The sequence below is a fragment of the Leucoraja erinacea genome, chromosome 12 (genome assembly GCF_028641065.1).
Source record: "Leucoraja erinacea ecotype New England chromosome 12, Leri_hhj_1, whole genome shotgun sequence".
Lineage (NCBI taxonomy): Eukaryota > Metazoa > Chordata > Chondrichthyes > Rajiformes > Rajidae > Leucoraja > Leucoraja erinaceus.
In genome coordinates this window covers 19,737,551-19,754,570 of record NC_073388.1, presented here as the reverse complement: position 1 = coordinate 19,754,570, position 17,020 = coordinate 19,737,551, and the positions used below count along the sequence as shown (strand labels likewise).

The 17,020-nt window shown below is 40.8% G+C and overlaps 1 protein-coding gene across 4 annotated transcripts in view; it reads right to left on the bottom strand.

Annotated features, from left to right (window-relative positions):
• Positions 1–229: 229 nt before the first annotated feature.
• LOC129702126 (probable E3 ubiquitin-protein ligase MID2) overlaps positions 230–17,020 on the bottom strand; it is a 188,453-nt gene continuing 171,662 nt past the window's right edge. For all 4 annotated transcript variants that reach the window (XM_055643718.1, XM_055643715.1, XM_055643716.1 and 1 more), the window contains exons 8-10: positions 16,578–16,739; positions 1,399–1,606; positions 230–729 (exon numbers count right to left, since the gene is read on the bottom strand). In XM_055643718.1, the coding sequence (XP_055499693.1) occupies positions 324–729; positions 1,399–1,606; positions 16,578–16,739 (776 nt within the window). In that variant the 3' untranslated portion in view covers positions 230–323. The remainder of the gene's footprint in view (positions 730–1,398; positions 1,607–16,577; positions 16,740–17,020) is intronic.

Sequence of the window (17,020 nt, the reverse complement as noted above, 5' to 3'; positions counted from 1 at the left end):
GGTCTTGAAATGGAGGAAACCACATCTTCAGAACTACTTAATATATCTTCCATCTTTGACTTAAAACAGCTTTTCATAATTTTTTTAAGCATGTCTTGAAAGTGCATTTGGAATACAATATCTCTCCAATGATAATCTGCAAACATATTCAACATAAATAATTTATAAATCAATACAATAGTAGTCACTATGTGTAAGGCGGCTCCTGTACTATAATGAGAGGGCACAATGCATAGTCCAGCCCTGTCTGCAATAGCTGCTATTTTTTTTTTTGGACGAATTTGGAATCATGGAGGGGTGGGTCCCTATTTCAGTCTGGCCTTTTATTGAGTGCCTTTTAAACCTGTCATGTACGGAGATTCCTGGGGTCTACAAATGCACTCCTGCTGCTGTTCTAAGCAGTCCAAAGGGTCTGGTACAGGAAGCCCCGTCAAGATCATTAGCGATTTGTTCCAGATCGTGAATGTGGGGCACACAGGCAGAACAAAGGAGATGTCGAAAGTATGCAGGTGATGCGTGTTCATGGCATCATAGAATGACAGCGTGTTCCCATCATAGTCCAGTAGGATGCCAAGCCTGCGCAGCTGATGGCTGGCATCCACTGACATCTCTTTGCCACTGTGTCTGACTGCAAAATTGTTATTGCATCGGTAGAATACCCACGACGAAGAATTCTTTCCATTCCATTCGTTTTTCGGGGCTGACTTGTATGAAATGCCAATAGAATACCTGGAGGAAGAGAAATGGTGTAAAGTTGTGTAACCACTTTAACATTTGATCTCCAGCTTGCAATAGTTTCATCCTTTTCAATGAACAAGCTGTAAAAAGAATGTTAGAAATTCAATTGTGATCTTGTAATGGAATATAAAGTTAATTGTCTTTAATCTTATTTTTGATATAGGTTGAAATTACACTGATATTAGCAACGGATTATTGCTTTTAATGTAAGTCCCTTGAACTACATTAATAAAATTACTTATCATATTAAGAATGGAAGGGGCATCACTTGGGTAACTTTTCAGATGGTGGCACAAATGCTATAGCAGGCATACTTTGCCTGCAACCATGGTTAATTCTGGAGCACACGGAAATATATTGATCAGTCATCAGGTCCTGACACAACTGGTTAATATTTTGGATTGATTATGTGTGGTGACAGTCAGTCGATATGACTTTTGTAACTTTGTCGCCGCCAAAACGTGGCAACAATTGTGTACTGCCTAGGTGTTAAGCAAAACAAAGCATTTCACATGTGACAATAAAGCATCACACATTCATTCATTTTGCAAAATACTCATGATGAGCATTATTTTTTTTGGGGGGAGAGTCTAAATTGATCTTAAAAAGTCAAGTCTTTTTCTCTCTGTCGGTAGTGTCTGAACTTTCAATATCCCATACCATGTGCATCCTCCAAGTAGAACCTCCCAGTAATGGCAACCGCTGTCTATGAAGACATTCCCCATTGCACCATAACTGCCCTGGCTGCTGAATCTTTCAGGGGTGTGACTCTTCTTCATGGAATTTTCATCCCGTTCCATGGCAAGGCCATCATTGGACAGCTTTAGTTTCTTGTGAGCAGTTTTGGGGTCCAATTTGAAGGGTTGACCTGAATAACACAGTAAAATTAGAAAATCTCCATTAATCTTATTCTCTTCCATTGAACATTCAATTTTGAGGCTTGAGAATTATTATTTTTTAAATAAAGACCTGGATTTTGAGTTGTGAAGCAACAATAAAACGTCTGATTTCAATGCCACCGACAAACAGAGCAACTGAAGAAACATCCCGTCCCAAAACGTTGTATATCCATTCCCTCCACAGATGCTCCTGACCCATTGAGTTACTTCAGCATTTTGTGTTTTGAACAAGATTTTTTCAATAGAATACATTTTGGAAATTCTTCAGAAAATGGCTAATTTCCTTGATGCTGCTTCTTATTTTAACTAACTGTCTCCTCCTTAAGGAATTGTTAATGATACACGGCCAACCTTTCCATGAATACCAAGAAAAACTGCAAAAATACTTGGGTATTTATTTGTTACATATTTTCTGTCTCATTTACACTGACGACAAATCAGTGATAGATTCTAAAGTTGGTTTATCACATTTTACGTCCGAGTAGCACTTCTGTTCCAGTGCCAAGTCGGGTCCACCAAAAGCCATAAGGAAAGCATACCATGAACATATTGCTTGGGTAGATCAGATTATTAAACAATGGCTCAGACTGTATTGAGCTTTGGCTGATAGTTCTGTCAAACTAATGCTATTACACAGGTTAGCGTCTGCATGTGCACATGCGCGTAGTAAAAAGATGTATAGGAAGGAATTGCAGATGCTGGTTTTAACTGAAGATAGACACAAAAAGCTTGAGTAACTCAGCAGGACAGCAGCATCTCTGGAGAAAACAAATGGGTGATGTCCCTTGTACTGCTGCACTGTTGAATAGTATCATGGGTTTCCATGGATAGAGATCAGACTTTCACCCAATATTCCAGATGCAATCTCTCCAGGGATGTATATAGACATCTGTTATCTTGCATTGGGTCCAGAGCTGAGCTAAGTCGAAGGGTGGATTTGTTTCATATCTGGTCATTTAGCTTTGTCAGCCATTTCTGACTAGTGTAACAAAGACCTGATTCAATTGAAAGGGGTTGTTGACCTGAATTGAGTAGGTAAATGAAAGTAAGTAATTTATTTTTCTTTGCTTTTGATTTAAACGTCAATAACACCTAAATGTGTTGGCTGAGCTGTCAAAAGAAAATCATGATAACTCTGGATCACTGCTTGATGTCTAGTAGATGGTCACAGGGCACTCTGCTTCATTGGACATCGGTTGGATCATTGGACTATGCAGTTGCAGCATGGGACCCATACACAAATAAAAATATTTCTTCCATCGAAATGTGTCCAAAGACAGGCAGCTCAATTTGTTACTAACACCTATGAGAGAGAAGTGAGCGTTACCAAACTTCTGAATTCACTGGGGTGGAACCCTCTCAAAGACAGACGTGAAGCTCACCGTTTGACCTGTTTTTACAAAATGTTAAATGGTCAGCTCGACATAGATTACAAGACCTACACCAAACCCAAACCAATTAGGAGCAGATGAGGGCATTCGATCCAATTTGAGATTCCAGCTACCAAGACAGATGTGTACAGCAATTCGTTCTTCCCCCGCACAATTAAAGCATGGAATAATCTTCACCCTACCATAGTTACCCAACCAGATGCAACTAAATTTAAGGTAGTTCTTTCTTCCCAAAAACCCTTTCTGGCTTAAGTCCTTCCTCCACAACCTCCAGTTTAAATTCCAGTTGGAATATTTTGGAGGACCAAGAAACCAAGAACCAAGGTGGCAGCAAGGTATGGACATTTCTATTCAAGGCCATAGGCACTGCAAGCGTAAGGAATGGGTCAGGTTGATCTAGCTGAGAGTATAACAACCCAACCTATTGCTTACTAACCTTGGTGATAAAAGTAAATCTATTAACTCCAATATTAAGTGTGATAATTTCTTCATTGGTAAACCCATAGATTATCTTGCATGATATTCTAGTTTAATTTGTTATCTAGGTGAGATTAACACTAACAATGTAGTCGTGCCTAGTTCCCTGAGAGAGGTTGCAGAAACCATCAGCCCAATGAGCTACACTTATCACAGGATAAACTGTGATATTACTGATTATTGCCCAATAATTCATTAGTCTGAGCCTTGAATATATTAGGATCATCCATTTGAAAGACAGGAAATCTACTCAAAAGTACTTTGTTTGTTAATTGTTTAACTTTGCATAAACTCTGGGTTTCTGATGACAACTGAAAAAGAAATGTAAAAACCTGCAGCCTTGTTGTGTTCCCTTTAACTGTCAGACTGGGACCTACCACACTCTGCTGCACTGGTGCACTCGACAATCAATATAATTGAATGTGAAAAGTAGTTGTTACTTTACAGCCACTGAATTGACTAAGTGCTCTCTTTACTGCAACAATATTTTTAGACCGTTCTATAGGCAGTCTGTGACGAGGCCTTGAATAAACAACACACATTTACCACTCCTTATGCCCGGGATTATGACTCAGTAGTCTTCAGTGGTGCTTATATGGTAAGTCCTCGCTGAACACGCATATTACACATTCCTCTATTGAATTCAATGGTGCAATGAAAACCTCATGTATTTTCCCCTTCCTTAGGCTAGAAATATACTAGGTTGATTTGTGGCTAATACAATTACCCCATTAATATACTTGGGAAGAATAATAATACTAATAGTAATAGTAATACTAATCACTAATAGTAATACTAATTAAGAATAAGGGACGGGCCATTTAGGACTGAGATGAGGAAAAACTTTTTCATCCAGAGAGTTGTGAATCTATGGAATTCTCTGCCAACGAAGGCAGTGGAGGCCAATTCACTGGATGTTTTCAAGAGATAGAGCTTTCAGGGCTAAGGGGATCAAGGGATATGGGGCGAAAGCAGGAACGGCCGCTGATTTTGGATGATCAGCCATGATCATATCGAATGACGGTGCTGGCTCGAAGGGCCGAATTCCTACTCCTGCACCTATTTTCTATGTTCCTATGTTTAATAGATCTAGATTTAATTTAGCTAAATTGCCTTACTGGCTCCCAGGACCTTTCTGGAAGAGCCGCCATGTATTTGTACTTGGAGGCTGTGTGATGTGTTTTGCTGGTCTGCTGGCCCAAAGGAAGGCAGCAGTCAGGGCATGCTATTGGAGCTATTGGGGGTTGATGCTGGCACATGCAACTGGGTCCTGAACTTTCTGTCGCAACGGCAGCAGACAGTCAGGGTGGGCAGTAGGACATCAAAAACCATAGCCGTGAGCACTGGCTCACCCCAAGGCTGTGTCCTAAGCCCCCTGCTGTTTAGTCTGCTGACACACGACTGTACTGCTAGACTCAACAACAACTTCATCAACAAGTTCGCTGATGACACAACAGTGGTGGGTCTCATCAGTGACAATGATGAATCGGCGTACAGGATGGAGGTGGAGCTGCTCACAGGTTGGTGCAAATCCCACAACATAGAAACATAGAAATAGAAACATAGAAATTAGGTGCAGGAGTAGGCCATTCGGCCCTTCGAGCCTGCACCGCCATTCAATATGATCATGGCTGATCATCCAACTCAGTATCCCGTACCTGCCTTCTCTCCATACCCCCTGATCCCCTTAGCCACAAGGGCCACATCCAACTCCCTCTTAAATATAGCCAATGAACTGGCCTCAACTACCCTCTGTGGCAGAGAGTTCCAGAGATTCACTACTCTCTGCGTGAAAAAAGTTCTTCTCATCTCGGTTTTAAAGGATTTCCCCTTTATCCTTAAGCTGTGACCCCTTGTCCTGGACTTCCCTAACATCGGGAACAATCTTCCTGCATCTAGCCTGTCCAACCCCTTAAAAATTTTGTAAGTTTCTATAAGATCCCCTCTCAATCTTCTAAATTCTAGAGAGTATAAACCAAGTCTATCCAGTCTTTCTTCATAAGACAGTCCTGACATCCCAGGAATCAGTCTGGTGAACCGTCTCTGCACTCCCTCTATGGCAATAATGTCCTTCCTCAGATTTGGAGACCAAAACTGTACGCAATACTCCAGGTGTGGTCTCACCAAGACCCTGTACAACTGCAGTAGAACCTCTCTGCTCCTATACTCAAATCCTTTTGCAATGAAAGCTAACATACCATTCGCTTTCTTTACTGCCTGCTGCACTTGCATGCCTACCTTCAATGACTGGTGTACCATGACACCCAGGTCTCGCTGCATCTCCCCCTTTCCCAATCGGCCACCATTTAGATAATAGTCTGCTTTCCTGTTTTTGCCACCAAAATGGATAACCTCACATTTATCCACATTATACTGCATCTGCCAAACATTTGCCCACTCACCCAGCCTATCCAAGTCACCCTGCAGTCTCCTAGCATCCTCCTCACAGCTAACACTGCCCCCCAGCTTAGTGTCATCCGCAAACTTGGAGATATTGCCTTCAATTCCCTCATCCAGATCATTAATATATATTGTAAATAGCTGGGGTCCCAGTACTGAGCCTTGGGGTACCCCACTAGTCACTGCCTGCCATTGTGAAAAGGACCCGTTTACTCCTACTCTTTGCTTCCTGTTTGCCAGCCATTTCTCTATCCACATCAATACTGAACCCCCAATGTCTTGTGCTTTAAGTTTGTATACTAATTTCTTATGTGGGACCTTGTCGAAAGCCTTCTGGAAGTCCAGATACACCACATCCACTGGTTCTCCCCAATCCACGCTACTAGTTACATCCTCGAAAAATTCTATAAGATTCGTCAGACATGATTTACCTTTCGTAAATCCATGCTGACTTTGTCCAATGATTTCACCACTTTCCAAATGTGCTGCTATCCCATCTTTAATAACTGACTCTAGCAGTTTCCCCACTACCGATGTTAGACTAACTGGTCTGTAATTCCCCATTTTCTCTCTCCCTCCCTTCTTAAAAAGTGGGGTTACGTTTGCTACCCGCCAATCTTCAGGAACTACTCCAGAATCTAAAGAGTTTTGAAAGATTATTACTAATGCATCCACTATTTCTGGAGCTACTTCCTTAAGTACTCTGGGATGCAGCCTATCTGGCCCTGGGGATTTATCGGCCTTTAATCCATTCAATTTACCCAACACCACTTCCCGGCTAACCTGGATTTCACTCAATTCTTCCAACTCCTTTGACCCGCGGTCCCCTGCTATTTCCGGCAAATTATTTATGTCTTCCTTAGTGAAGACGGAACCAAAGTAGTTATTCAATTGGTCCGCCATATCCTTGTTCCCCATGATCAACTCCCCTGTTTCTGACTGCAAGGGACCTACATTTGTTTTAACTAATCTCTTTCTTTTCACATATCTATAAAAACTTTTGCAGTCAGTTTTTATGTTCCCTGCCAGTTTTCTTTCATAATCTATTTTTCCTTTCCTAATTAAGCCCTTTGTCCTCCTCTGCTGGTCTTTGAATTTCTCCCAGTCCTCCGGTATGCTGCTTTTTCTGGCTAATTTGTACGCATCATCCTTCGCTTTGATACTATCCCTGATTTCCCTTGTTATCCATGGATGTACTACCTTCCCTGATTTATTCTTTTGCCAAACTGGGATGAACAATTTTTGTAGTTCATCCATGCAGTCTTTAAATGTCTTCCATTGCATATCCACCGTCAACCCTTTTAGAATTAATTGCCAGTCAATCTTGGCCAATTCACGTCTCATACCCTCAAAGTTACCTTTCTTTAAGTTCAGAACCATTGTTTCTGAATTAACAATGTCACTCTCCATCCTAATGAAGAACTCAACCATATTATGGTCACTCTTGCCCAAGGGGGCACGTACAACAAGATTGCTAACTAACCCTTCCTCATTACTCAATACCCAGTCTAAAATAGCCTGCTCTCTCGTTGGTTCCTCTACATGTTGATTTAGATAACTATCCCGCATACATTCCAAGAAATCCTCTTCCTCAGCACCCCTGCCAATTTGATTCACCCAATCTATATGTAGATTGAAGTCACCCATTATAACCGTTTTGCCTTTGTCGCACGCATTTCTAATTTCCTGTTTGATACCATCTCCAACTTCACTACTACTGTTAGGTGGCCTGTACACAACACCCACCAGCGTTTTCTGCCCCTTAGTGTTGTGCAGCTCTACCCATACCGATTCCACATCCTCCAAACTAATGTCCTTCCTTTCCATTGCATTAATCCCCTCTCTAATCAGTAACGCTACCCCACCTCCTTTTCCTTTCTGTCTATCCCTCCTGAATATTGAATATCCCTGGATGTTCAGCTCCCAGCCTTGGTCACCCTGGAGCCATGTCTCCGTGATCCCAACTATATCATAGTCATTAATAGCTATCTGCACATTCAACTCATCCACCTTATTACGAATGCTCCTTGCATTGAGACACAAAGCCTTCAGGCTTGTTTTTACAACACTCTTACCCCTTACACAATTATGTTGAAAAGTGGCCCTTTTTGATTTTTGCCCTGGTTTTGTCTGCCTGCCACTTTTACTTTTCACCTTGCTACCTATTTCTTCTACCCTCATTTTACACCCTTCGGTCTCTACGCTCACACATTTAAGAAACCCTTTCCCTTTAACTCCATCCTCCACTGTCCCATTCAACACCCCACCCCCCTTATTCAGTTTAAACCTCATTCTTAACGTTGGAAAAACTAAGGAGATGGTGGTTGACTTCAGGAGGGCGGGGAAACAACACCATACACCTCTGCACATCGATGGAGCTGATGTGGAAAGGGTCAGCAGCGTGAAGTTCCTAGGACTACATCTGTCTGATGACCTGACGTCCACGGCCAACACCACAGCACTGGTCAAGAGAGCCCAGCAGCGACTACACCCTCTCCGAAGACTACGTAAAGCAGGTCTCCCCACTACACACCTACAGACTTTTTGTAGGGGGACAATCGAGAGCACATTGACCTACGGCATCACTTCCTGGTTCGGGAGCTGCAAGGCGTACGAACGGCACCAACTAGACAGGAATGTGAAGACCGCCAGCAGGATTATTGGTGCTCCACTCCCTTTCCTGCTGGACATATACAGGAAGAGATGTATCAGCAGAGCCATCTCCATCATCAAAGACCCCTACCACCCATCGCATGACATTTTCTCCATCCTGCCATCTGGGAAGAGGTACAGGAGCATTAGCTGCAAAACCAGCAGGATGCTCCTCAGCTTCTTCCCACAGGCTATAAGACTGCTAAATGGACTATGCTCCCTGCCAAAGTATCGCGCACCAACCACCAACCTGGACACACTGCAGCAGAGCCACTGTCGTGCCGCTGCCGATCGGAACGCCTGTTGAATGTTTAGTAGAGTGATAAATTTGTTCATGATACATGTATTTTTATTTCTATTTATTTTTAATGCACACTGAATGGACACTGGTTGAGCAACGTTTTTTTGTTTCCTCTGGGTATGTGAATACTCAGGAAATGACAATAAAGATATACAATACAATACAATGCTGAGAGAAACCACATGGTCCAAAGGGCCAACTTCCCAGTCAGCAGGTTTGACCCAACATAAAAACAGAATGTGCTGACTCAAGAATTGTGCTTATTGCTGATTTTCTATGAAGGAATCAGCAGCAATCAGTCCTCAACAGCATTTTATTTTAGTCATTAATTTCACTTCTGGTTCTTCCTAAATTAGTAAAATGTTTATTATATACAGTGGCCTCCATAATATTTGGGACAAAGATCCATTATATTTATTTGCCTCTGTGCTTCACAATTTGACATTTGTAATAGGAAAAAAATCACATGGGGTTAAAGTGTACATTGTCTGATTTTAATAAAGGCCATTTTTATACATTTTGGTTTCACCATGTAGAAATGGACACATTTGATGGAAGAAATCCCCCCATTTCAGGGCACCGTAATGTTTGACAGCAATGTCATGTAAATTAAAGTAGTCATGTTTAGTATTTTGTTGCAAATCATTTGCATGCAATGACTGCTTGAAGTCTGTGATTCATGGACATCACCAGTTGCTGGGTATCTTTTCCGGTGATGCTCTGCCAGGCCTGTATTGCAGCCATCTTCAGCTTATGCCTGTTTTGGGGGCTGGTCCCCTTCAGATTTCTTTTCAGCATATAAAAGGCATGCTCAATTGGGTTCAGATCAGGTGATTGACTTGGCCACTCAAGAATTGACCATTTTTTAGCTTTGGAAAAACTCCTTTGTTGTTTCAGCAGTATGTTTGGGATCATTATCTTGCTGTAAAATGAACTGCCAGCCAATGAGTTTCGAGGTATTTGTTTGAACTTGAGCAGATAGGATGTGTCTATACACTTCAGAATTCATGATGCTACTACCATCAGCAGTTGTATCATCAATGACGATAAGTGAGCCAGTACCTTCAGCAGCCATATATGCCCAGGCCATAACACCCCCACCACCATGTCTCACAGATGAGGTGGTATGCTTTGGATCTTGGGCAGTTCCTTCTCTCCTCCATACTTTGCTTTTGCCATCACTCTGATATATGTTAATCTTCCATCTCATCTGTCCACAAGACCTTTTTCCAGAACTGTGGTTGCCCTTTTAAGTACTTCTTGGCAAACTGTAACCTGGTTATCCTATTTATCGGGCTAACCAGTGGTTTGCATCTTGCAGTGTAGCCTCTGTATTTCTGTTCATGAAGTATTCTGCAGACAGTGATCATTGATAAATCCACACCTGACTTCTGAAGAATGTTTCTGATCTGTCGGTCAGGTGTTTGGGGATTTTTCTTTATGAAAGAGAGAATTCTTCTGTCATCAGCTGTGGAGATCTTCCTTGGCCTGCCAGCACCAGTGTTCTCTTTTTTCTTAATGATGTTCCAAACAGTTGATTTTGGTAAGCCTACGTTTTATTCTTGTTTCTCTGTCTCATAATGGCTTCTTTGACTTTCATTGGCACAACTTTGGTCCTCGTGTTGATAAACAGCAATAAAAGTTTTCCAAGGTGATGGAAAGACTGGAGGAGAGACTAGGTGCTGAGAGCTCTCTTATACCTGCATTAGGGAGGCATTTAAACACACCTGAGCAATTACAAACACCTGTGAAGCCATGTGTCCCAAACATTATGGTGCCCTGAAATGGGGGGGACTATGTATAAACACAGCTGTAATTTCTACATGGTGAAACCAAATTGTCAAAAAATGCCCTTTAATAAAATCTGACAATGTGCACTTTAACCACACGTGATTTTATTTCTATTACAAATCTCACATTGTGGAGTACAGAGGCAAATAAATAAATGATGGGTTTTGTCCCAAACATTATGGAGGGCACTGTAGTTCTCTTACATATTCTTATTATTAGTTTAGGTAAAATCATATTTTAATAAACCCGCACTTCACAATTTGGCGTTTAACATTGGCATTATTATTTCTGTTCCAAAAGTTTTTCTTAAAAACCTCTATCATTTTCAGTAGATAATCTTTTTCTCTACTACATTTTAGCTGCCTTTGTCAGCCTTGCTCTCAAAATTAATATTATGTTTCATTATTTAAAAATGCTGAGATGATAGAAAGGTTCAGTAAGAGGAATTAGGTAACATGATACGAACAACTATCGGTGGCAGTGTTATGATAAAACTTTTTAAATATGCCATAATCTCTCATTTAGATTTAAAAAAGGCATAATCTCACAATTATGTGGTAGTTGAAAGATATTATTTGATCCCAGACTTAGTGGCAATACCAGTCCATTTAGTCTCCCACGTATGTGTCTACCGTTGTATGCTGTTAATCCCAGACTATAGGCCCAGTCTTTTAGTTGATATAGGAGTTCCATCTGGTATTTCTTTTATACAGTATTGACAACGGCAGAAACATAGAACCTAATACAGACAGACCTTGGGTTACATAACGATTTCACTCCTGAGAACGTCTGTTTTCTATAGTAACCCATATCGTGTTGCTACCACATATACTTCTTTGAATTATTTTATTTTATTGAAAAAATCACCCCAACACCACCCATAATTAATTGTACTGTATACATTCATTGTTGAATATCATGAAACATTGTATTACTATTATTACTACTAGCTTGAAAAAATGCTTGAAAAATGTATGGGAGGATTTATATAAAGATGGATTTCCACAAATTGGGTCATTTGGAACCTGAGGAGCCCATTTTACACCAACAAAATGACTGAGTTCACCATTATATATACACAGTTCTAATTTTTTTGTTGCCACTTTTGCAATCAAAAGTAAGATCGACAATCTTTGCGGCATGCCAGCTCAAAGTGGGTAGAGCACGTATAGCCTTCAAAGGACCAGCAATGTTATTTGGCATTGGTTTAGTATTGCCACGTGTGCAGGGACACGGTGAAAAGCTTCTTGCATTACATTACTGACAGGTCACAGGGGAGTTGGGCGTGATGGGGTAGGTGAAGTCAGCAGCCAGCAGGTTGTTATGATTGTCATTTTAAAGATGCGTATTATTTTTGACTAGGCATAAAGGTCTCTCCTGAGAATGGTGCTGCCAAATCCATCTTGTGATTTAAAGAAGACAATGTGGAACACAGACAGACTCTCCATATGAAGAAGCCAATCAATTAACATCAATCGTCCCTCAATATGAACGAGCTTCAGCAATATTATCAACTTTAACATGAGGATGACTAAGAAGTGATTGAATGCCTCTGATCCCGTCTGCCTATGATGACTTCTCAGATACACAACAAAGATCTTGTCAACTACTTTAATCATTGGTATTCTTCATGACATTAACCTGCCAAGATCGTTGATCTTTTGATGTCTGGCTTGATATTTTGTCATAATGCCAACTCTAGATGGGTGTGTTGTTTTGTTTCAAAGCAGCAGACTGATTCGAGCATTTCATTTTAACAGACTAGATCTGCACATTTTCACTTGACGTGCTGAATTTCTAACTGCTATGTGGAGAGACGGAAAAGATCAGTTCAAATAAGTTATGCCACTTGCATAAAAATGCAATGATACTACTATATTTTGGAGGTGAAGACAAAATTGATGCTGTGTAACTTTTCCCCAAATGTAATTGCTTTAAAAAGGATAATGCTTTTTACAATGCAGTTAAGCTGCCCATGGCAGGGTCTTGTCGAAAGCAGTGAGATGCAGGATAGGTACTACTTATAGGAGTACTCCCACTCCTAAAAGTTCATCCAAGGAACTTGTAAATAAATTCCTCCAAGAACTCCAAGCCGTTCTGCTAAAGGTTGACTCCACAACTTGTGTGAAAGTAAAAACTCTGGCAGCTTCACCTTCTATGCTGACTACACCATGTGGCAAAGTTTCAAATTAGATCACCATAATTATGCTGGTCATCTTAAAGGTAGAGGATTAGTGGAGGGAGATTACACTGAGAAGTTATTTTTCTTTGGAGAAAATAAATACCTATTCCTTTTCTCAAGAGATGCTGCCTGATCCACTGAATTACTCCAGCAGTGTGTCTATCTTTGGCATAAACCAGCATCTGCCGTTCCTTCCTATGCATTTTTTCTTTTGACTGGCGTCTTTGTGTTGCAAATTCTCTTGGTTGCAATGATGTATCAGCAAGAGATCTTTTCCACCAAGCTATGAGGAAGGTCATGATCTTTTCTGCTTTCTGAGAAGAAAGATGTCCTTCTGCCAGCAAAGAGTTATCTCCACGCTGTTGAGCACAGGCATCAGTAGTATTCAAAAACTTCCAGGGCCAGTAACTCTTCCTCATTTTCTGTCTTCAGTTGGTTTGAAGATAAACTTTAGAGTTTAAACAGTTCAACAAATTTTGAGGTTAAACCAATTGAAGATTAATCAGAAATGGGAATCCACTGCACTCCATTTTAAATATTCTCATCTGTGTGATTGCTGCCTCCCACTATGTTTGAGTCCTGATGCAGGGTCTTGACTTGAAACATCATCTTTCACCTTTTGCCTCCATATGTGCAGTTTGACCTAGTGAGTTCTTCCAGCATTCTGCTTTCTCTTTTTGTTCCACATCACAACATCTGCAGGTTTTTGGTTTTTTTTGCTTCTCACTATAGAGTCTTGATTGAGGTCATTTAACTCAGCACAGATCTGGTATCGAAACTGGAAGCTTGCTAAAATTCACAGATTTTTTTAAAATGCGACTTTCTAAAGAAATGTTTAAACAGTGGTTGAATTTATTCGGAGGTTGAATAGATTGCTATAAAACAAAACTGCCCACTGTTACACGCACACTATTGGAGGTACAAATCAACATGTTTGCTATCTGTTGAATTATCTGTGTTGAATTATTTCGTCATCTTGAGTCAACTATCCAGTCCAACTACCCTCTAAAGCTTCAATGGTTCTTTATTGTCACTTATGCACTCCACAGTGAAATTCTTTTGCCTAACCCACAAATGCACTGTCACCTTATTTTGGTGCCAATTACAAAGAAAGAAGCTAAGAAAGAGAGTGGCACTAATACATGGACATCGGATAAGTACAGAGCTGGTCTCTCCTAATGAAATCTAGGAGGTTGAATAGACACAAGCAACTCTCCAATTTAAATGAACAGGTCGCTGCCAACTGAGATGCATGGCATTGCCTTCCTTATTCAGTGCAACTTTATGAAAATCAACACTTCTAGGAGTATAATGTTCACATTTATTTCCAAGTGGATTGCACTACTCTGGAAATTCTATTTTCTGTGTTAGATGCTACGTATGTGTGGTCAGGAGAAATTGGGTTATATTGATCCAAAACATATACATTATGCTTGGGTCCTGCATAATCTAAACAGAATTTCAAAGGACTGATTTTTTTTTTCAAGATGGACTAATTTCCATCGAGGTGGTTCTGAAGTACTTCAGTGGCGTGTCATTTCAACCGAGCACATGAAAACCCCAATTCCTTGCAATGTCCAGGATGAGTCACTTCTCCATTTTTTGTGTCCTGTTGTTTAAATCGCATCTCACTCCAGATAGATAAAAATTGTAAAGTTGCAATTGCAACTTGGAAGCTATTGTACACATGAAAGCTTATAAATTAGTTGTTGCTCCTCAACCTGCTGCAAAATCTCCAGGTGGCCTTCTGTGCTATTTAATTCTAGGGTGCTAGGAACTGCACTATAAACATTGGGATAGATTCTGAATACAGACATTCCCCAATTTACGCAGTAGTTGACTTGCCTAAACTCGCACTTGTGTAAACAATTCTATACGCAGTCCTTGGTGCAATCAAAGCAGTTTGTAATCAACAATCAACAACAATCAGTTTTATTCGTCACGTTGCACATAAAGTGCAAGTGAAATGAATTTGTCCACAATTTGTCCACAATAATGTCCACAACACTGCACGAACACTTGAGTTTACATCAGACACAAGTTGTGGTGTGGTGTTTACTGAGAAGGCCGTGTGCCGCAGAAAGTGCCCTAATGGCCAGGTGGAACTCAAGCCGACAACGGTGGCGGCGTTTACCCAGAAGGCCGCGCAGCGCAGAAGCAGCTGGACCCCACTGAGACAGTTAAAACTCTCAGTGAGCTATTTTGGGCAGGGAGTGGGAATGGTGATTTTGACGAATAAAAACTGATTTCACAAATTCATAAGTGATAGTAGTAGAATTAGGCCATTTGGCCCATCGAGTCCACTCCGCCATTCAATTGTTGCTGATCTCTGCCTCCTAAACCCACTTTCCTGCCTTCTCCCCATAACCCTTGACACCCATTCGAATCAAGAATTTGTCTATCTCTGCCATAAAAATATCCACTGACTTGGCCCCCACAGCTCTCTGTGGTAATGAGTTCCACAGATCAACTACCCTCTGACTAAAGAAGTTCCTGAAGAGCATCTTTTAATTCTGAGGCTATGACCTCTGGTCCTAGACTCTCCAACCAGTCGAAACATCCTTTTCTATCTCACACTATCTATTCCTTTCATTATTATGTAAGTTTCAATAAGGTAAGGTTTTGAGTAAGGGTTCACGGAATGTAACCCTTGCGTAAGTCGGGGAGCGCCTGTAAACAGGTTCTCCCTGGGATATGGCTGGGTTCCATTACTGAGCATTGTTCGTAACTTGAACAATTTGCAAGTTGGTTGCAAATGCCCCTGTGAATCGAAATCCCACATGGCAGAAGATATCTGCATAGGTGGGCAGTCCCATGGGAAAAGAATATTACTTATTTTGGGCAAATAATGATCCTCTAAAAAAATGTCATAACAAGGTTTTTTGAATGCTATTGATGGTTTAAAAATGACACTGCTGCTGGTCTGGCCATCAACTTGTGAACTAGAATGCTTTCTTCCTGGGTTCAATGTGGCAAAATTCCAGATAGTGTCAAGAACATTTGACCTGTAACCCTGCAGGAACTAGCAAAATCATCCTACTAGTCTCCCAAATCTTTTTACATGGATACATTGGGTTTGTAAGATGGGGGCAACCAGTATATCAAGCCTTTAAGAATTGGACAAAGTTTGCATCTATAAACTCTCTTAAATGGAATCTTAGTGGGAACATTTGGACAGGTTTAATTTCTCCCAGTTGGACGATGGTTAGTACAGAGCACCCTTTATGTGCATTTGAAATAAATTTGTTAATTATATTTGAACAGTACACACATGACTATAACTGAATCATGATAACCAATGCCCTCCTGGAGGAAACTAAATCTTTTACTACACTGCACTTATTCCATGCAGAACATTTATGTCCCATACTGACGATGCAGAAACCTTTACAACAAGTAATGTCAGTCAGGCCCTGGAGTCATTTCCCACACTCATTGCTATCATGGTTATCGTAAATAGAGACACTATGCGGCAGAGACAACTTAATTGCCAACAGGAGGAGAAGGCATAACTACCTTTTTTTGGAAGGCACATTTAGTGAATTTTAGTATTCACTGCAGGCTGAGCTGATATAAACGTATTAAGTTGAGTCAATAACTACCTCAGTTTTACTACATACCCAACTATTGCTCCAGAACTAGAAGGAAAACGCAACATCCCATTGCTGGCTGAGGATGGCAGAGGGTTAAGGTTTTAACCATTTTAACTCATAAAAAGTTGTCAATAAATCATAGGCAATACTTACTATTGGTTTTCAGTCGAGCGGGTTCACTGATGCGACTGCCTGCCTGGTTGATTGCCTTCACCACAAAGATATATCTGGTTCCGGTCTGAAGTCCATGCACTGTGTAATGGTTTTGCTTGATATTAGGAACAATCATCCAGCTATCAACAGAATTGTATAAACCTGCAATGGGAAGGGTTGTGACTGAATAAGATGATGAACATAAACTGAATTCTTAGCATTGCTTATTTAACAGCGAAACAAAGCATTTTGCCTACTGTCTTTAGTAGCTGCAGTTGACTGAACATGCGATGTACTGCTTATATGATGATGAATTGGACAATAAAGATGCTTGTGCTTTAACCTGTGTGAGATTAAAGTATTCACATGGTGTCAGAAGTGGGATTCAAACCCACGCCTCCAATCGGAGCTGGAGTAAAGTTTTATGAGCACTCCCAGTGCCT